Genomic DNA, 22,018 nt, shown 5'->3' on the forward strand with positions numbered 1-22,018 from the left:
AATCAGAAGTTAGTCATTAGCTCCATTAAAAAAGCAACCTCAATATTTATATCGGAAGAAGGAATCACCAAGATGATGTTACACTAATAATCAGACTGCTTGAAAGCCAGTAAGTCCTAAGCTCGACAATCAAAGACAGTCAAACCAATACGTTTACGCACCTGATGAATTTCTGATTGGATAAACTGCGTTTTTTTTTTCCTCACTGTGCAGTTCTAAGAAATGATAGACGTGCTTCCTAACATAAATTAAAACATATGTCATCCACAGCTCTCAGCTGTCCAAATGTTCGCAGAATGCCCAGATTTGTGCCTCATATTTTTGGGTTGTTTCTCTTAAAAGTTGTGGTTGTCCGGCAAATCAGCGAGGACTGAATTCACTACATAATGATAGACATTTAAGTTTCAGACTTCATGCCATTCAGAAAAAAATGTTTATATTTATTTATTTACATTTGTTAAAACTTGTCTCTATTTTTGACCCCCCCCCCCCCCCCCCACACACACACACACAATGTGGGGCCCACATTATTTTTGACTTTGTCCAGATTTCTTGTGGTAAGAGTATGAGAAGTCTGGTGTCATGAGTCCTTTATGACATTTGCCTTTACCTTTGAAGACGTAGTAAGAAGATGGCACATGTATTTACAAAAACAGAAGAAGCCACTCCCTCTCCTACCTGCGATTGGCCTCTGGGCGTGGGCCGGGCCCGTTCTACTCCGCCCTCGCTGCTCTCTACCGCGGACTGAGCTCTATTGTACGGACTGTCGCACAGCGTAGGAGCCGGGCATCTGGTCAGCGGCTGAGCCGGCACGATGAGCACCAACGTCAGGTACAAGAGCAAGATCGGCAGGACAGCAGGTGAGGGCCGAGCATGCATGACTAATGCCACACCGGGGCGCGGCATGCCTGTGTGTAATACCCTGACATGTCTTATTAACGCTGTGTCTCTTCCTCTCTCTTCCTTCTCCACCCACCCCTCATCTTCCTTTCCTTATCCTTGCTGGTGGTGCTGATGGGGCGTCGTTGCAATTCTTAAAACACTGGCCCTTGGATATTCACCCCGCTGCAATATTAACACAACATGATGCATTTTCTCCAAACCGGCGTGGCTGCAGATGACAAGGAGGTAGGATTTTATGGCTTCTTTAAACAAAAAAAGGTTAATTAAAATGCTTGCTGCATGTTCCAGGAGCAGCACGTAGCTATCTTAGCACAAAAAGGATGCCAGTAGCTATTAGCTGAATGTCTAGCAGACGATCACATTTATTTTCGACACGAAGGACGTAATTAACAGTTTACAGTTATTTTTCGTGAAGCATAAATATGTGCAAATCGAGTATTTCAGAACAGCTGTGAGATCATAATGTGTAGTTCAGATGCTAATGTGATAGCAGGCAAGTCAAGCCTTCTTTTTAAATTAATTTTATTGCAATGTGACGTGTTTTTCAGCTTTTCAGTCGTTTATTTGAAGTATACCACAGGCAGTGACATGCGAGTCTTGCAGTAGTGTGGTTTGTTCCTCCTGATGTGTTCACCTGTAATTTGCAAAGCAAATTGTGCCTTTGAGGAAACTGTGATGATGGAGTGGGGGGGGGGGGGTGATGAAATATGAATATCATGAGCATATATATGGCTGGCTTGCCACTGTACTAGTTGAATCAAATGCCAGACAGTCTTAAGACAATTTAACTTACCTGATACGATTCAGTGTGTCAGTTTTCAACATGTTTCTACTTTTTGTAGTCAAGGGTTTACTAGAGGGCTGCACCCTAACATAAATCATGTGTGTGTGTTCGTCTCTGAGGGGGTTGGGCACAGCTTTTCCATCTATTCATGGTTGAATTTATATTAATGGTGTATGTAAATGGAATTTTTGGATACAAATTTTCAAGTCAGTGTGTGAACCCCATGATGCTCTTTAAACTTCCTGTACTATGTCTCTCCGTTTATGAATATGAGCTGCATGAGTTTTTGTGAGCACCTGCAATGTTATTCCCCCTTTCCTGAATGGAACACCACTTGAGGACACATTTTTTGTAATAGCTGCCCCTGTTTTGAGGTACTCAGAAAAAATCAATGGCTTTGTTTGTAACACTCTTGATTACATAAATTATAGTAAAATACCCCCTTTAATTTCATGGTGACTTCACCCAGAGAAAGGTTTAGGTTTGTTAATTTAAAGCCTGACACTGGGGTACAGCACTTCTGTATATTATCAGATCCTTTTGCCTTGAGGATCAACATAGTTTAACTAGAAATGTGTCAGACACAGCTTCAAATTCAAAAATAAATTTAAGGAGATAGACTTAAAAAAGAGGAAAAAATCCACAGAAATTAAAAAAAAAAAAGAGTTTGTGTGTATTCGTCATACACAGAAACACACACACAGACACACATACACACAGTGTAGCTACCTGGCAGCATCTTATCACCCTTTAATGTAACACTTAACTTGAAACATTTATTTGCTTTCAATTTCTGGATTTTTTTTTTTTTTTTGTTATCATAAAACTCACAAATAATGTCTGCAGTAGGAAATGCATTGCTTTCTCCAAGCATCAGGATTCAGTTCTACATCCATCTCATTCCCTCCAGTGCAGCTCTTTTGAGTGTGTACCTTTAACTCCCAGTGGGTGTGGCTTGAGTCTTGGATTCAGTTCTACATCCATCTCATTCCCTCCAGTGCAGCTCCTTTGAGTGTGTACCTTTAACTCCCAGTGGGTGTGGCTTGAGTCTTGGATTCAGTTCCACATCCATCTCATTCCCTCCAGTGAAGCTCCTTTGAGTGTGTAACTTTAACTCCCAGTGGGTGTGGCTTGAGTCTTGGATTCAGTTCTACATCCATCTCATTCCCTCCAGTGCAGCTCCTTTGAGTGTGTACCTTTAACTCCCAGCGGGTGTGGCTTGAGTCTTGGATTCAGTTCTACATCCATCTCATTCCCTCCAGTGCAGCTTTTTTGAGTGTGTACCTTTAACTCCCAGTGGGTGTGGCTTGAGTCTTGGATTCAGTTCTACATCCATCTCATTCCCTCCAGTGCAGCTCCTTTGAGTGTGTACCTTTAACTCCCAGTGGGTGTGGCTTGAGTTGGATTCAGTTCTACATCCATCTCATTCCCTCCAGTGCAGCTCTTTTGAGTGTGTACCTTTAACTCCCAGTGGGTGTGGCTTGAGTCTTGGATTCAGTTCCACATCCATCTCATTCCCTCCAGTGCAGCTCCTTTGAGTGTGTACCTTTAACTCCCAGTGGGTGTGGCTTGAGCCTTCCAGTTCTAACAAATACTCATTGACAGAGGTCAGATATCAATACAATTGTGTTTGCCATCATGTATGCTTTAAGATAAAATATTCTGACCCCTTGTATGTAGCATGGTTCTGGAATTATTAATGCAAATATGAACAAGCAATATTTGACGTCTAGAGGCGCAGTAGGAAGTAACTGCAGAAACGCTTGGAGGAGCACTCGTCTGTACTTAGTATGGGAGTGGGTGGTTACATATGCATATGTGTGGCCGTTCTTGCTTTTTCCTAACTACGTTGTGATACCCTCCGGTATTGTGCAGTTTTATTTCATGCTAAATCAGTCAGACCTGTATAGTAGTGTATACCATCATGTGGCTTACAGAGGAAGGAGGCATACTGCTTGTCACGTAGTACCTAGGGTAAACTTCAACACTGATACTGCACGATAACTTTTTTGGCAGCGGTCTCTGTGTTCCTTTATGTTGTGCTGCTGTGATTATTTGTAATGAGCACTGCATCTGCTCCTTGTTTGTTCTTTTGTTTATTGTTTTTCTAGTTTGTAAGCACTGAAAGTAAAAGAAAACAAATAAATAAAAATGACAGCCAAACTTCACAGCAGAATTCAGAATTATGCTTCTAGCACCATTGTGTTGTCTAGTCTTGGACATTGCAGCTGTATCTCCCAGTGTAGCATTTTATTGCTTGGGACTGCAATGCACAATAGAGTAGCACTGGTGGGCGTAACATGGATGTGCCACTTGCATATGTGGGTATAGACAGGCATACTCCATATGTAATCTGATGTGTGCAAATCTGGGGTGTGTGTTTGTGTGTGTGTGTTTGGATGGGATGAGGATACTTTACCATACAATCCATGTTTATTGCTTATTTTCCATTTAGATTTTTTCCTTGCTGATGCAGTGTATAAGTAATATGTAAGCACAATCCGCTGACTACAGACTGATTTGTATCCATGACTTAAAATGCTAATATGGTATGCATTGGAGCAACAACCATGTTATGCCTGAGGCAGTGAAAATCAGTTACTTATGAGAAAAGCACATTTGTGCAGACGTGAATAGCATACCTCTCAAGTGTACCTCATTAGGAGGAAAGTTCCTCATTTGGGGTCTTAAAAAGTCCATGTCCCTCAAAGTTCCACATTGAAAGCATGTGTCACACATTCAGTGTTAGGAATTTTTTAACTGATAATCATGTTAAAGAGAACTGAATCATATTACTTCATCAAGAGAACTTTTTTATAAGTAAAAATAGCATATTTCAGCCATCCTATGAGCTTCCTAGATGAAGTTATTAGTAAGCCGTTAGTAAGTGTTCTACATTTTGCCCATTTGTTCCACATTATGAGATGAAATGTTCCTCATTTTGGAGATGGAAAGTTGAGAGGTGTGGTGAATAGTCCTGACTGCATTTTACCATTTTACTTTATTTATTTGTTAATTCTGATAATTTCCTCCACACACAGGCATTTCTCTAAAATTCAGATTGATCCAGCCTGGACTTGCAGAAACACTACTGTATCATAATAAACAATCCAGCACAAAAAGTAAATTCTGGCTATTTATTAGAACATGAAAAATAAATAAATACAACACACCTCATTTATGACATTTTTGCCAGTTTTGATTACCTAACTGTGATTTAAAATCTTTATTTTTTTTTTTGGATGGACTGTTTAATATAATACACATGGCTAGATATTCCTGTACATAAATATTGTTCACTGTGGTTTGTTCAAAAATTCTGCTGCAGGACATTCCTTTACATAAATATTTTCACTGTGGTTTGTTACGATTCAACTGCTATTCAACATTTCTTCCTCAGATGGGCATTTCTCTAAAACCCAAAATGTGCCTACTCAGATTTGTAGGAGCATTGCTGTATCATAGTAAACATAGCAAAAAAAGACATTTTTTTTACCATTTATTAATTCATGGAAAATAAATGGAATTTCCCACATCTGTGGTGTCTCTGTTTGTTGTGATTACCTAGTGTGTTTTAGTAGCATTACTTTTTTTGGTGCTAGTCTAATATAATATACATAGCTGGTTATTCTCGTACATAGACGTTCAGCTCATCGTCAGGGCTATGAACCTATGACCCTCTTAAGTCCGACAGCATGTCAAAATACAAGGTGAGACAAGGTACCAGGAAAGATATCTGAATCTGGGAAGCTTAATTCCATGGAAGCACCATGTTCAGTTTGTTTAGGAATGGGATATGTAGTGACATTGCAAAAACTGCCCTCTCCTCAACATTAAAAGAAGCATGCAGTCTTTGCCAACAGTTGCTATGGTAGCAACATTTTAAGCACCCTTGCAATCATTGAAAAAGCTCTGCTTTCTAGGTGCATGATTCTTTTTCCTTCCAGAAAAAATATATCAAGAGAACTACATATGGTTTGTTCCTGTGTTAGGCATCCAGCTAACCTAATTTTTTGAGATTATGAGGTCTGGCAATGCTGCAGAGGTATGGATGAGTCTTCTGTGCTGAAGACAAAGATAATGAATGAAATCAAATGACTGTAGCCATGAAAGCACAACTATGTACAGGAGCCACGTGTTAACTTAAATAAGAATACTTGTTTCAGAATTCTGGGATGTGAGTTTTCATTCTTTTTCTAAGCTCTAGCTGTGAAGAGCAGAGCAGCAGTGACTGTAATTCTGCACAGCTGTCTCAACTATGCTAAATGAGGTCACAACGCAGGGTACTGGGGACCTTATAATGTATATCTACTGATCCCTTTACCTCCTAGTCTCAACTGCCTGCAAGAATGGAAGGCTTAATTATCTTATTGGTTGGCATGAATAGGACTTTGGATGTGGGATAGTGCACTGTTGGATACAAGGACAGTGACGACTGTGCCTGACTTCATGCAAACTAAGCAGAAATAATAGCACCGGCCTAATATGGGATGGTTTATTATAAATGACTGTATCAACTGCAGTTAGTCTGAGACATACCCAGCAAACAGGACCCTGAGAAAATCTGACTGTAAATTTTTTACAGTGCAAACCCCTTCAAGTATACACTTAATTATAATAAATTTTGATGCTAGTGCTATTAGGAAAAGGCACACAAAGACTACAGAAACATGTACATTCACTGGTTTGACAAAATACAACAATTTTGGAAGATTATTATAAGACTGACTAAATATCTTCCCAGTAGGCCTCTTAGAAGAATGCTTATCAGTTATCTCTGCAAATACTCAACTTGTCTGTTCCATATCCAAGTATCCCCATGCCAGGGTCCATACTGTATACCTACAGAAACCATTATTAAGGTTCAGGCCTTGTAAAAAAGGACGAGATAGGAAAAAGAAAAGACATCTGGAAAGTACAATTATACTTTTTGCACAATACGAAAATAATAACTTGTTACAGAACACAGTTTCAGTAGCAATTTTTTTCCATTTTCCTTCATATGGAGAGAGGAAATAAAAAAAAAGCATTAGCATATCACTGACCTGTGACATAATTTGCCTGGCCTGACTGTGAACAGCTGCTGTGTTCATTTGATCAGATAATCCAGTGGGAGGCAGTTAAAAAAGAACATGATAACTACTGTTATACACAGACTCTCACAGATGCATTCTAGGATTGTAACATGCAGGCATCTGAATACTGTGTGAGGTAAAAGAGGTTGTGGCCTTTACTACAAAAATAAACAAAAATAAAGTATTCTAGAAGAATCAAGAGCTTTTCCTGGAAAAACAAAAACAAAAAAATGATATCATCTTTAGTTCTATTTTTTTCTATTTTTTCTATCCATTCATTTCCTCTCTGCCCACCAAAACGTACAACAAGCAGGAGTACAGCCAAGGAGTAGAGGTTTACATATCAGGCTTTCACACATTATTATTTCCACTTCTCTCTGAAAAAAACTGGCACATGCACAGGTGTCACATGGTGTGTGACATGCATATTAAAACTAATCTGTGATGCTCATATGTATTCTATAGCAAACATAGTTTGAGTGCTGTCGCATGTCTTTAAGTTTTGCTGACAAATTCTGCAGATTAACTGCACTAGTACTCAGAAAGGTGTACCTTTGCTTTATATGGAGCAGGCTGGGCAATAATCGGAGAAGGGACAGGTCCAGCTGTCACTGTCCTGCTTTTTAAAGCTGGTAAACTCTCAGAGGGCTATCACATTCAGTGATATCAAGATGGATGTACAGACCCCCCCACCCCAATTTACTCAAACATTTCCTGAGCCTGTACAAAAAAAAATCTTAACACCCAGTCTTTATACACTGAGCCACCTCCTTCTTAAAGGCAAGGTTGTCTCCTTCTTAAAGGCAAGGTGTTAGGGGTGCAACTGATGTAAGGTGCTTCAGGATAAAAGAAAAAAGGTTGCGTGGAACTAAGGTTTATCTGGTGAATAATACTGTTTGATGGCAAAGTGTACTTACATGAAATGATGATTGACTGCTGTATTGATTGTTATACTGACCCTTTTAATAAAGAGCTATTTTATTTTCTTATTTACTTTTATACAGTATATTTATTAGTACCTTTCTTGTGTATTGTGAAAAAGTATTGTCTGTGGCTTTTGTCATAGCTGAAAAGGTCCATTCTGATGGATTTTAGTAACACTTGTGTGGCTGTGCTGTTGTGCATGGCACTGCCTGTTTCACTGTAGAGCTGTGCAGTGCCTGTGCAGTATTAAATGGAGACACTGTAGTCTGAATGCTAAGCTGGCTGTATTGTTTTTAGACTCTGTGTTGGTGAGGACTTCAGATGACACTGCTCTTTCCCAGATCAGGTCTTGACAGTTGCTGGGAGTTGTGGATTAACCGAAAGCAGCATGTCAATGAAAGGAAATGAAAACAGCAGTATTGAAAAGTATATTTTGGCTGGCATTACTGCATCGGTCCTTAGAGCTGCTCACAGCATCTTCTCTCCAAACTGTAGGAGGATAAAAACCCACTGAGCCAATGGATGTTTTTAAGCACATGTTGGTATAACAGATGCACAGCCCACAGCACCTGAGTGGTAGCTGTGGGTTTTAAACCTAGAACATCTGTAGCATTATGGTTCCTGATGTACCACTCTGTCTAGTAAGGTACCTGCACTCTACCTGTTCAGACAGGGTTTTACGTAAATGTGGCTAATGTGTAGGAAAACACAGTGGATGTACACACCCCAGTTTCACATTATGAGGGGCAAACAATAAGGAAAATTATTAACTGATAACTGATTAGTAATCCTTTTTGTTTGAAATTGTCAGCAAAGCTGATGACTAATCATCATTAGTAACAAGTTAAAATCAGATGCAGTTTTCCATGATTTTACCACAAATAAAAACTAAATTAAGCAGTAAAATGTGATACACAGTGGGTTGTGCAGCATATGCCACTGCCATTTATACACACATGTATATCCACACACACAGACAGACACAAATTAAGTATGCATATACATGTGTTTATGTGCACTGTGTATGTTTATATCTATATCTAGTATATGCACACACATATGTGTGTGTGTGTGTGTGTGTGTGTGTGTGTGTGTATATTTATATGTGTATGTATATGTGTATATGAACCACTGCCATATAAAACTCACACACACAGACGCATATGTATGCATGTAGATGTGTGGGTATGGAGTATGATTATAAGAAATGTGTGTGTGTATTATATGTATGTTTATATATATATATATATATATATATATATATATATATATATATATATGTATATACATGGGTTTATTTCAGTTGATCGAGTTTCCGAAATCTCAAAACTTATATGGTGGAAACTATACGATCAAGTTTCAGAAACTCAAACAACTGAGGGGGGGGGGGTGTTAATAGAGTGTGTAACTGTTTTGGGTGAGGGATTCTGTGGGGGGGGGGTCCTCTGCACTCATACAACTTAAATATACTAACTCCGAGACTGCGCTACATTGGGGAACAGGGAAATCTCTCATTCCGCAGTGTCTGCTGAAGTGCGGAACGGGAGATTTCCCTTTTCCCCACAGTAGCGCAATGTCGGAGTTAGTACATATAAGTGGGGGGGGGTGCAGGGGGCATTGCCCCCCTGCAATAACGTGTTTAAAAGTGTTTTATTTTTAATTTATTTTTTAATTTCTGATGTTGGAGTTTCTGAAATCTTGAACATATGGTCTCGATCATATGTTTTTCGAGATTTCAGTAATTTGATCATCAGAAGTGGATCCATATATATGTATATATATATATATATATATATATATATATATATATATATATATATACATATATATATATATAAATATACACATATGTGTGGGTCTACCTGTAACTATCGAAAATCTACTTCACCAAAGTTCACTCCGATGAGATGTCATTGCCGAAAACTTAATTTTCTGAATGTGCACATCATCAGAGTTCTACTCAGGGAAAGGAGACACTTGGCTTGTTCAGACTTCCCCTCTCCTCAGTCACCTCCCCGGATACTTGAAACTGTTTCTGTGTTCCAATACTTTCTGTTTTAGCTTAGTGTTTAGCTTCTTCTGATTACCCCATTGCTGTTATGGCAACTGTCTTGTCTATTCTCAGTTTCATTCAACATGCCTTCAGTTTTGCATTCCAGTCCATTGTAATTTGCTGAAGATCCTGCTCAGAGTCTGCATGTAGTGCCATATCGTCTGCATACAGCAGCTCTGTTGATTTCTCTCCTCCAGCCTGTTTGCTAATATAGTCCATCACCAGTATGAACAGCAATGGGCTCAGGGTTGAATCCTGATGCACACCCAATCCCACTCCCTTGTGAGACTGACTGTACTTATTTCATTGGGTCATTGTACATAACTTACAGTAACTGCCAGTAATGTTTCTGGGACTTCAAACTATTGCAGGACTTCCCATATCAGCATTGTTGGGACCTTTTCTTATGCTTTCTACAAGTCTACAATTGCCCCATTTGGAATTTTTGTTTATCTCCAGGTTACTCTGATCTGGATCTGAACTGTTCATCTCCCATCTTACTTTCTATTACTCATTGTATTAATTTATCAGTCATCCTCTCCAGAACTTTTAGGCAGTGTGACAGGAGTTTTATACCTTTGCACTACCCATAGTTGTGAATGTCCCCTTTGTTCTTGTACCCTAGCACTAGAATGCTTGTTCTTCAGTCATCTATTATACACCTTTCTTTCCATAGTACAGTAAATACCTTTAGGAGCCACTTTCCCTCAGCTCACTCAACATCTTTATCATATCTTCTGTGATTTCATCTGAGCCTATTACTTCCTATGACTTATTTTTCTTTAGTGCTCTTCATACGTATCCAAGGATGGGGTCTTCTTCCACTTTCAACATAGGCTGTGCATGGGGCAGTACAGCTTATGTGATATTGTCTTCATTTAGAAGCTGCCAAAGTATTCCTCCCATCTGCTTTTGATGTCCTAATTGTTGCTGGTATCCATTATGTATGGTGTCTGACAACTATAGATTAGTTCTAGGCTAACTGCTCTTATGGACCATTTTAAGCCTAGCCAATTACCCCACGAGAATCAAACCCTGCACTTTGGGTTTGTAACCTTAACTATTATACCAACCTCCCACCCACCCTATATTTTTTATTTTTCTGTCTTTGCCTTGCAACCTGATAGAATTTCTTTGTGCCATCTGATGAGTCTACCAGGAGCTGCTAGAGTTTCTCTGTTATCTTATTTTTTGCCATTGTGACTACTGTCTTAGTCTCTTTGTTAGCCACCCGGAATTCCTTCTTAGTCCAGCTTATCTTTTCCATTTCCTGCTTATTCCTACACTCTTTCTTTTGATACTTTCCTGTTCTCCTGCATTGCACCACAAGCTTGTCCATTCCTCCCTATAGTCTTTTTTAAAAAAATAGTTCTGAGTTATAATGGTGTAGGTGTAGATGTAGGAGGTGGGGTGGTTTTCAGTCTCTGTAGCCCAGTACAGGGAAATAAATGCAACTTCCTTTAGAGCTGGCCTGGAGAAGGAGCAGATAAACAGTGCAAAACATGTTTCTTTCTCCAAGCAGAGCACTAGTGCTAATATTGAGAAAGATTTTTTTTCCCAAGTGGAGCAGCTATCCAGGAGCTGTCTGCAGAAAAAAATGGTACCCAACTTGCTACAACTAAACCAACTCACATTTGCCCACAACATTTTAAATAAACCTGATTCTTGTCCAGCTCTAAAAGACTTAATTCAAACTAATACCAACCTTAGAGGCCTTCGATCCTCTGATAAACTTCTCTTAAAAGTAACTAAATCTGCAAACTCTTTTGGTGACTCACACTACTCTGGTAACAAAATTTCTAGGTCTTGGAACCAATTGCCACAGCATATTCTTAAACTTAATAACACCACCAAATTCAAACAAAGCCTGAGGCAATACCTCGCCAACCACTGGTTATGTCCATGCTGTAATCCTGACTAGTGACCTTATTTCTTGACTAATTCATAATCTTGATAACTATTTTTACTGCTCTCAATTGTCTCTGACTTCCAATCTTTAATTTGCTCTATGTGCAGGGTTTTATTTCCCAGCATTTGTTCGAGCCAGTCTTACAGCTGCTATATCTGTCTGTCATATTTATGTTTCAGTCAGCAGTTATCTGTTGTTTCTTACTCAATTATTTTTCTTGTACCTTTGCATTCTTCTTGTTGTTGTATTTACCTTGTTTAACTAGTTACTTATTTACTTGATGTAACTTTATTTGTATTTATAAGGACTCCATCTTAGGCTCCATCTTAGGACCCCTCTTTTTTTCTATATTTATTAACGACCTGCACAAGATCATCCCGGATGCTGCCTGAATTCAATATGCAGATGACTCAATGCTTATATGCTCGGCCACTTTCCCAACAGAGTTGCAGTCTTTATCCCAAAATGCTTTTAATACAGTTGAAAATTGGCTTCTTAATCGCTGTCTCATATTAAATCTCAATAAAACTAAGTTGCTGCTGTTCTCCCCATCTCAATGGTACACCGGACCGACCTTCACCATAAAATCTGACAACGGCACCATTATTTCTCCAGATCCCTCAACCAAGCTCCTAGGTGTAATAATTGACAATAACCTTAAGTTTGATTTGCATAGTAACCATACAATTAAAACAGTTAATAAAATGTGGTTCTCTCTACAAGATTAAACCCTTCCTAACTCCCTTAGCTAGGACTGTTATTGCCCGCATTCACCTACTGTTTACCCTCCTCTATGCCTCCCCCTTATTCATAAACTTGAGTAAAACTGAATTGAGCAAATATGCTAGTTGCTATAATCACATTGCCAGATTTGCCACTGGGACAGCCTATAGAACCCATTCTTGTTTTAACCTTAATCAATTTGGGTGGCTTGAACTACCTAACCTACTTAAGGTCAACCAACTTGTTTTTGCCCACAAGACTCTACCAGCCCGAATACACTCCTGTTCTTAATAGCCTTATCACTCCCTACCAAAACCTCAAGTCTCTTAGATCTGCCAACAAAATGTTAGTTTACACTTTCAAAACTAACAACTCAGCCGGGGAGGCTCTGTTTGCCAACTCAGTTAGCAAAACATTGAACTCACTCCCTGCTGACCTACCATCTGAGCCCTCATTACCCCAATTCAAGAAAAATCTTATACAAATCTTTAAAAGACGATGGCTATGTCCTTGCTTTACCCCTAACTAACTTCCATCCCTTCAACTGGGTTCCTTTGAGGACTTCTTGCCTCTCAGTGACTATATCTTAGTTATTTGGTTAATATTCCAATAGCTGTATATTAAAGTGACACTATATCCTTAAAGAATGTAAGTTTGTATGGAAATTGTAAAAATCGATATATATGTATATGTGATAAATCTCTTTATAGTATGTATGAAGTACGTAGTATGGAGCTTTTCTCCCCGGGCCTTCGCTGAAAATGGACATGTATCCAGTCGGACTATCCCAGTCAACAAATGTAAAATAAAATAACAAGTAAATAAATAAATAAGTTGTAAAACACATTAATATTTTGTAATCTATTATGTTTTTCATATATGTGGAGCTTTTCTTCCTGGGTCTCCACTGTAAATGGGCTTTCAGCCTAGCTGGACATTTACCCAGCAACAAATGTAAATAAATAAGTAATGCATAAAAGGAGGGAATGTAATCTGTACACTTAGTCAGGTGTATTATGTTCATGTGCTGAAGTACAGGACTAGAAGTGAAATAGATGCGTGTGATTGTTTGTGTGTGTGTGTGTGGGGGGGGGGGTGTTGCTGGGGTTGTATTGATGCAGGTAGTACAAATAAGTCATGTCTCCTGGAAAGTTGTGAAGGGATTCTGTAGTAAAAGTCGAATCCAAGGATTAAACTAAAATAAAAGTGATGTTATCTGTAACATGGAGTGGTCACTGGCATGGCTTTCCAGGACAGCCTTAAGACCCTCACTGGTCCCATCCCTCAATTAGCCAAAGTCTAGGGTGGAAGGAGGAGCTAGAAGACCTGCCAATGGATGGGAGCACTCACTGGCACAACTGGAAAGTATAAAGCAAAAAAGGGGCAAAATCATACGTATCCCATCCTTTAAAACACAAACAAAAGCTTTTCCCAGTGGGCTTGCCCCCTGCAGTCCCATTGTAGAGCGAGGCACCTTACACCCACCTGCTATTTATACATTGGCTGTGATATCATACTGTCTCAGGGAAAGTGAAATACCCAAGATACCACAGTCTAAATCTGCAAAGTGAAATCCCCAGGATCACTGGTAAATAGCAACATCAGTCACTGTTGTACTGATGTCACCTCTGGTGCTCAGTTTACTCTTTTTGCTAACATGCTTTGCACTGTACTTTTATATCTGTCTCTCTTACTGTACGTAATTGGTTTATGCTTTATTGCATTGTATTGTTGTTGCTTTTCTCGGGACTTACATGAGAATGAAATGCTGTATCATATACTTTTGGGTGGTGTTCTTTATATTTACACCTTCAGATGAGCACCCAGAGTTCTTTTGTTTATGTAGAATTAATATGCTTGTTTCATTTAAGCTTACTTCAGCAATTAATACAATTTGAATGACTGATTATCCCTTTCCAAAGTGCATAATGTGAGATGTGTTTTTATAGGTCCATTTAATTAGCAGCTGTGGTGATGCACCACGGTGTGTCTCCTTTTTTAATATAGTACTATTTGGTGCCCTTGTAACTGTTTTTACACCATATATATATATAATGTCAGTTATGACCCCTCTTTGACTGGTGAAAGAACTGTCAGACTATTGATATAAGCCTTTAAGAAGTGCACACTTTATACCATTATAAAATAACAAACAGAGACAAAGACAAACCCTGAATCCACGAGAAACTCTGAATGCAGCAAGAGTGACAGTTCAGTAAGGAGGAGACTCGGGGACTTTTAAGTCACAGTGCACGCTAAGAATTATGTAAGTGACTGTGCAGGACATGTGCTATTAGAGAAAAGGGAAGTAAACGTTGCCAGACATTAGCAATGAGAAAAGGCAGAACTACAAATTACTACAGCACTCAACCTTCCTCATTACCTAGAGGAAAACAGTTTTTGTACTTACTTTCCTCACTTGCTTAGAGAAAAACAGCTCTTGTACTCACTTTTCTCACTTGTCTAGAGGGAAAACAGTTTTTTATTCAGGCGTGGCCAAGGGTCAGCTCCCAGTGTTCTCTCCTGTCTATCTGATGAATCTGGGCATCTTGGGGCAATGTAGCAGTTGCCTCATGTACACAGACAACCCTCTCCTCCTACCACCCAACACTGCAACATGTGAGAGATGCACTTATCTGGCCAAACTGGAGGTAAAGCTCTCTACAACCAAGACTGAACTTGAATGTCAAGAAGAGAAGGTAAACAGCACCACACCACACTCATCACATAGTCCCACTAAACCTACACCACCAAAATCCACACATAATTTGCTCAAGCAACAGAGACCTCCAAAGCAGAAATGCAAGCAACCTCCACCCCCAATACAAACCAAATGACACATAGCCCACAGACTCAGTGTGCCACTCAACCACAGCCCATAAGGCAAAACAACGTACCCAACACACTAGTCATAGGTGACTCTATAGTCAGGCACACTGATGTCCCACTCACCAGGCTAAACAAGGAGAAGGTTACTGTCAGCTGCCTGTTGGGTGCCAGGATCCGCCACATAACCCACACAATCAGGTCACTCCACAAAAAGTACAAATATGACACTGTCATTGTCTGTGTTGGTGTGAATGACCTGAGACGTACCTCACTGGACTACATGAAAAGAGACATGGAAGAGCTCTCCAGTCTTGTAGCCCAGGCAGGTATGACTCTAGCCCTGAGTAAAATCCTGCCATCACCAGAATGATACCGGAGTACAAGTACAAAATGATTGACTTCAACAATTGGCTAAGCTTCCGGTGTCATTCTAAGGGAATCCAGTATCTGTCAGTCTGGGACGACATGGTCTACAGACCACAATGATTTGCCAGAGATAGCCTGCACCTGTCACCCCTGGGATTCTGGATACTGGCTAAGGCTCTTGCCACCCCTATAGTGCCTTTTTTAGACAAGGTTCAAATGATAAATTCAGCACCATAACAGGAACAGGCAAGCAAAAACTGAAGGTAATGCTACTCAATGCTAGAAGTCTAAATCTCAAAATGCACCCCCTCGAGGCACTCCTTAAAATGGAGAACATCGATATCTGTGCAGTGACTGAGACCTGGTTCAAGGCTCCAGAGAGCACCCCTGCATTACCAGGCTATAACTCATACCATACTTTTCGGCCATCTAACCTGGAATGGAACACCAAAGGTGGAGGTGTATCCATATTCATTAAGGATATCCACACCCCCCAGACTAGTTGCTCAGCATAATGCATCTGAGGTTATCCAAGTGCAACTAACTCTGGACAAAACTGAAATCCAAATTGTAGCTTGCTACAGATCCCCCACCATGCCCTAGGATTCCCATTTGTCTTTTCTTGATATAGTGGAAAATATTAGGGTTCAACCAAACACCCTGATAATGGGCAATTTCAACTACCCCACCCTTAACTGGGAAAACTACTCATGTACCAACTCCTTCACTCAACGCTTTCTGGAATTCACAAATTCCAATGCCCTGGATAAACTTATCCACACCCCCACCAGAGGCAACAATATCCTAGACCTAGTCATTACCAACATGAGTAACTGGTGTTCCACACCTGAAGTCAACTCCTCATTGGTCAGATCTGACCATAAGCTAATCACCCCAGATATCCACATCTTGCCCCCACTCCCCATTAAGGAAACCACGGTAAAAAATTCTCCAACGCCAACTTCATGCTTCTTAAGACAGAAGTGGTGAACTTCATGACACCCATGTAGATGGACAATACAGTTATGACTGCTGAAACCTACACAAATGCACTCTATAAGCACTTACACAAGTGCATGGATCATGCTATCCCAAACAGAACCAAGACACTTTCCTCCAAAAAAAAGGAAGCCAATCTGCTGGTCCCCTGCCATAAACAAACTCTACAACAGAAGGATGAAACTGTTGCAAAAGAGAGTAAAATTCCATGAGCGGAGGAGCTCCCTGGTCAGCCTTAGTAAAAAGCTGAGATCCCTTATAAGATCCTCCAAAGCTAGCTACTAAAACAAAATTGCCACTGATTCTAGGGACAACTACAAAGCATTCTATATCTATGTCAAGAATCTCAATGGTAACACCCAGATCTGCTCTGAGTTACAGCACAACGGCACGAAAATTACAGAACCAACTGATATTGCCAACATCCTGGCAGATAGGTTCAGTACTAACTTTACCCCCATCTCACTCCCTAAAGGACCCATATCTATATAGGAGGAATTCAGAGTCCCTGTAATCACAACTATGCAGGTAAAAGCTGCACTCTCTAAAGCCAAAAACACAGCATCCATGGGACAGGACAACATCCCAGGCTGAGTTTTATACGAACTGGCTCCCCACCTAAGCACCATGTTCAATCATAGCCTCATGTCAGGCTTTGTGCCCACTGAATGGTGCACAGCAACAGTTATCCCACTTCACAAAGGGGGAGCCACCACTGATCCCGAGAGCTATCGCCTATTAGCCTGATGAGCCTGGTCTGTAAGGCCATGGAACGTATCATCATGGAACTCATAAACAAAGACATTGATAACCTCCAAACTCTGGACCCCACCCAGTTTGGGTTTGTGAAAGGCAGATCATGCCTCCTGAATCTGATAGACTTATTTGAGGCAGTCACCAAAGCCGTAGACGAGGGTAAGGTGGTTCACACAGCCTATATTGGCCTTGCCAAGGCATTTGACATCATCCCCCATTGTGGAATTATAGCTAAACTCACTAAACTAGGTATAAATCCCTATGTCACAAGATGGGTTACCAACTGGCTCACTGACAGTACCCACACTGTAAAAGTTGCAGACTCCAAATCTGACTTCAAACCAGTGACAAGTGGAGTACCACAGGGTTCAGTCCTGGGACCTCTCCTGTTTGGTATCTACTTCTCTGAAGTACAGGCTAACACAGAAGGCCTTTGGCTAATGAAGTTCGCAGATGACTGTAAACTAGGAGCCATAGTAGAGTCCCCAAATGATGTGGACATCCTACAGAAGGGCCTCACTGAGACAGATGCCTGGTGTCAGAGCCATGGCCTCAAGCTCAATGCCAAAAAGTGCATTGTCATCCCTTTTGGTAAAAACTCTGTACCTATGAACTACCACATAGGCGGCAGTCTACTTAATGCCAAATGTGTGATAAGAAACCTTGGGACCCAGGTGGACAGTAGTCTCTCCTTTGATAATTACATTTCCACAGTAGTCAGGAAATCCTTCTATGTGGCACACCTCATCACAAAAGGGTTCTCATCCAGGAAAAAAAAGGTAATTGTTCCCCTCTACTCGACACTCATTAGACCCATTATAGAGTACAACACCCCTTTTGGAATGTACCTCACAAGACATCTGCAGCAGCTGGAAAGGCCACAGAAGTACCTCTCAAAGAGGATTACTGACCTCAAACAGCTGGCCTACACTGACCGTCTCAAAAAACTCCAGCTTTACTCTGTAGCATATCACCTACTCCGAGGTGATCTCTGCCTAACATATAAAGCTATGTCAAACCCGGAACTGTTGGACATGCTACACCTAAAGAAATCCCAATCCCACCGAGCTGCATGCTCTAGGGACCTAAACCTTGTCACCACAATAAACAGGACATGCTGGAGGAATAGATTCCTATCCCAGAGACTTCCCATACTCTGGAACAAGCTACCCATCTATGTCAAGCAAAGTTCCTCATTAGCACTCTTCAAGAAAAATCTTGATGAGTGGATGGGAAATAGGAAATACACCCCGAGGATCACTTCTGTGGCTCTGCTCGACAGGGGCACAGGAAAATAACTTTCTTGGGTGAGTAAGCCACTTGGGCCAATAGCCTAGTACCTACCTATGAACCTATTAGGACTCACCCCAAAAATCAGTTAAGATTGCTATTCTGATACAGCTTGGAAATTGTATTTTAAGAAATGGGACGATTGAGATTCTGATGATGCCTGCTCCTGAAGCAGTGTAGAAAGCCTTTGATGAGATCTAATATCCAACTGTATGCTCTTGCTGTACTGGCAATGGCGTGTTGCTTTAGAAAAACAAGTTATGCTACTTGATATAACCCCCTGTCCAGCAGCCACAACAACGCAGACTAGTTATTTCTGTTCCACTCATCCATGAAGGAGGGGTATGGCTGCATACATGGGCCATGTCTCTCAGGTGTACTTCAGTATGAGAAACGTTTCTTATTTTGAGTCTGAAAAGGTCCATGTTTCTTGCTGTTCCACATTGAAAGGGTATGTCATATATTCAATGTTAAGAACTTTTTAAACTGTAATACTGAATCATATCGATTCATCAAAAAACTTTTTATAAGTATAAAATAACACACTTAAGCATTATATGAGCTTCCTAGTTGAAGTTATTAGTAAGCAATTAGTAAGTGTTCTACATTTTGGCATTTATTCCACATTATGAGATGTGGTGGCCACATTCTGGGGGTAGAAGCTTGAGCACTATGACATGTGGATAGATTTATTCTGAGATCACAGTATAATCGTTTGTAGGTCTCACACTAAAACAGGTTCTACAGGACTGTCATTGTGAAGACTGGTAGAGGAAGGGTGAAGGCTGCCAGCCTAGCCAGATACAGTTGTGCAGATAATTCTGTCATTTGTAAATATAAATGTAAACTACAGGCTTGTTGTCTTAAATGTAAAGAAATACTATTACATGTGGAACTGGAAATAAATGTTACAGCAGTGCACTCTACTGACCAAAGTAAAACATGTGGTGACCCTTTGAAGTAGACAGTGGTGCCGAAAAGTCTAGATGAAGAAATTCTTTCTATTGTTTTAACCAAGAGCTAAATTGCTAGATTTAAACACGCAAATTTATTTTTATTGCTCTGTTCCTGTGTCTGGTTTGTGTAGAGATAATTTAAGCTCTAGAGTACATTGCATATTTATAGTGATTACTGTACAAAGTCACCCTAATAAGCCTTGACTGTTTAGTCACATCTACCAATTGGATAATAACATTGCACAGTAATACTTGGACACCCTTTTAAGGGCCTTTGAGTAGCTGATAAATATTAGCTGGGTGGTGGCAGTAATTACTACCGTATAGTCTGGGTAAAAGGGGCACAGTTGGAGAACCTGTGCCAGCCTTCCCCAGGAGTGTCTCTGTGGTTGTATAAACTTATCTCAAACTGTGTGTGTCAGCTACTTGGGCAGGGACATGAAGCACTGTTGGACAGAGTGGGTGCTGGAGGTTTTAGCTTGCCCACTAGGCTGAGATCTGGACCCTATAGCTGTGCCAGTGGGAAGTCTTATTGGGGACCTGGAGAGCAGGGGAGCAACCAGCCCCAGACTGACTGTGATCTCTGTGTGCACTTAAGGGAAATTGTACTTTACTGTGTGTATTTGTTATCCTTTCCTCTCATATGGTGTCTGGTGTTAGTGGTGAGGATTGAGGCTCCTTGATTGCTGGGCCAGGGCACAGGCGTCACAGTCATCATCATGACTTTGGGAAAAGTAAATCCAGAAGGTTTTATCAATGGCAACTTATTTTGGAATTCCAGGTCTAGCAAAGCTGAGATCCAACTGTGAAAACCATAAACTTTTTGAATATCTACTATTCAGGTGTTCAGACTGTAACATGTGGGAGTCTGCTAAATGTGAAAGGTCACTAACTGTCTTGGACTTAGAACATGATAAAGTAAATCTTCAGAATACTATAGGATTCCCTATATCTTTATTTACCTTGAGAACCTAAACTCGGAGATCATAAAGGAAAAGTTTGACAGTTCCTTGTTTTATAGCAAAACCAGAAGGTAAAGCCTGAGCTGTATAAAGATTTAGAAGTTAGAAAATTACTTTTGCAAATCCATCATTGTTTGTCAGGGACTAGTTCAAAAGTGACAGTCAAAGCCCTGGATAACTACTTTAAGAAAACCAGGGAAAGTAGAGACCTTGATGTGAAAACAAACAAACAAACACAAAACTCCCATCTTCATTTTGATGTATCCTTTAATCAATGTAACCCTGCCACCTAGTTCTTACCACTCAAAAAGAAATACTGACAAAAATATTAAATTGTTACTTGGCAGTGTTCCAGCAAATCCAGAAGTTATCAGTGTTTGTGTGAATCCAAAATATTGCTTTAATAAGTTACATAATGAAAGACGAGACGAAAAACATGCAGTGGATAAATCCATTTGATTGTCTGATCCTCCTTTTATGAGTAAACCATATAGTTAGGTATCAGAAGTACTGAATGGTTTCTGTACACTAAGTCAAATGTAAAGTGGATGAGTTTAAACTCATTGACTTCTGTTATCTGGTTTGGAATTTCCTGATCAGTTTCTACATAGGAAATACATTTTTCTGTTTCTGCAGTCAGTGGCAGTGATTTGATCTATTTGGACATATCTTTCTTCTCTGCAATTTTGCAACTTAAGTTAGTATTTTTAAGGGAGTGTGTAGGTAGGTTTGCCTTCCTCAAAAAAAAAAAAAAAGAAGAAAAAAAAATGCACTTTTTGTTGGTTTACTCTAGTTGAGGTTTCAGCCAATTTGTTTATCCATTCTAAGCTTCAGTGAATTTAATCTCACAGAAATGGAGGGAAGCATACTGAATAGATGCTGTAAACAGAAACAGAGGCGCCGGAAGCTGTTGAAGACTAGGGTGCGGAGGGTGAGAGGGGCACTTAGTTATCTAAAAAGGGCAATTTTTTAAAACTATTTACTACCACAATGTAGATTCACTTGGAGGACATTTTAAGGTTAGCTGATTCCCTTTTGGTGCTTGAATTAACATTTCCTGATTGGTCTTACCTATCCCATGGCTGATAATTGTATATTAACCCTATCAAGAATAAATGTGATCATACTATAGATAATTTGTGGGGACCCATGTAAGGGATGCAGCATTTAGGAACTGCCTCTATCCATTAGTGACATGAGGAGCAATCCTTGAGTACATTTTCTATTACCCATCCTTAGATCCAAGTTGCATTTGAATATGGACAGGAATGAGCTTTGTTTTACTTGAATGGATAGTCTGTTCTGGAACAGTGGTATCCTCTGTGATAGATATCTGTTTCTTCACAACATTCAGTTTAGATACCTGGACTGAGTATTTTTGATGCCATTTGACTTGCTGATATTCAGTAGGTCCATCTGTGTTAGGTCGGAGGATGCCTTGTATGCCAGACATGTCACCTGTAAGCACTCTGTAGGATACTGAGTATAG

General features: G+C 40.1%; 1 protein-coding gene across 1 annotated transcript in view; it reads left to right on the forward strand.

Moving 5' to 3' along the window:
• Positions 1–745: 745 nt before the first annotated feature.
• Positions 746–22,018, forward strand: part of LOC122800351 (septin-5-like) — a 664,512-nt gene continuing 643,239 nt past the window's right edge. The window contains exons 1-2 of the mRNA XM_044069800.1: positions 746–860; positions 1,118–1,128. Of these exons, the coding sequence (XP_043925735.1) occupies positions 815–860; positions 1,118–1,128 (57 nt within the window). The 5' untranslated portion in view covers positions 746–814. The remainder of the gene's footprint in view (positions 861–1,117; positions 1,129–22,018) is intronic.

The sequence above is a fragment of the Protopterus annectens genome, chromosome 4.part0 (genome assembly GCF_019279795.1).
Source record: "Protopterus annectens isolate FY-2018-M chromosome 4.part0, PAN1.0, whole genome shotgun sequence".
Taxonomy (NCBI): domain Eukaryota; kingdom Metazoa; phylum Chordata; order Ceratodontiformes; family Protopteridae; genus Protopterus; species Protopterus annectens.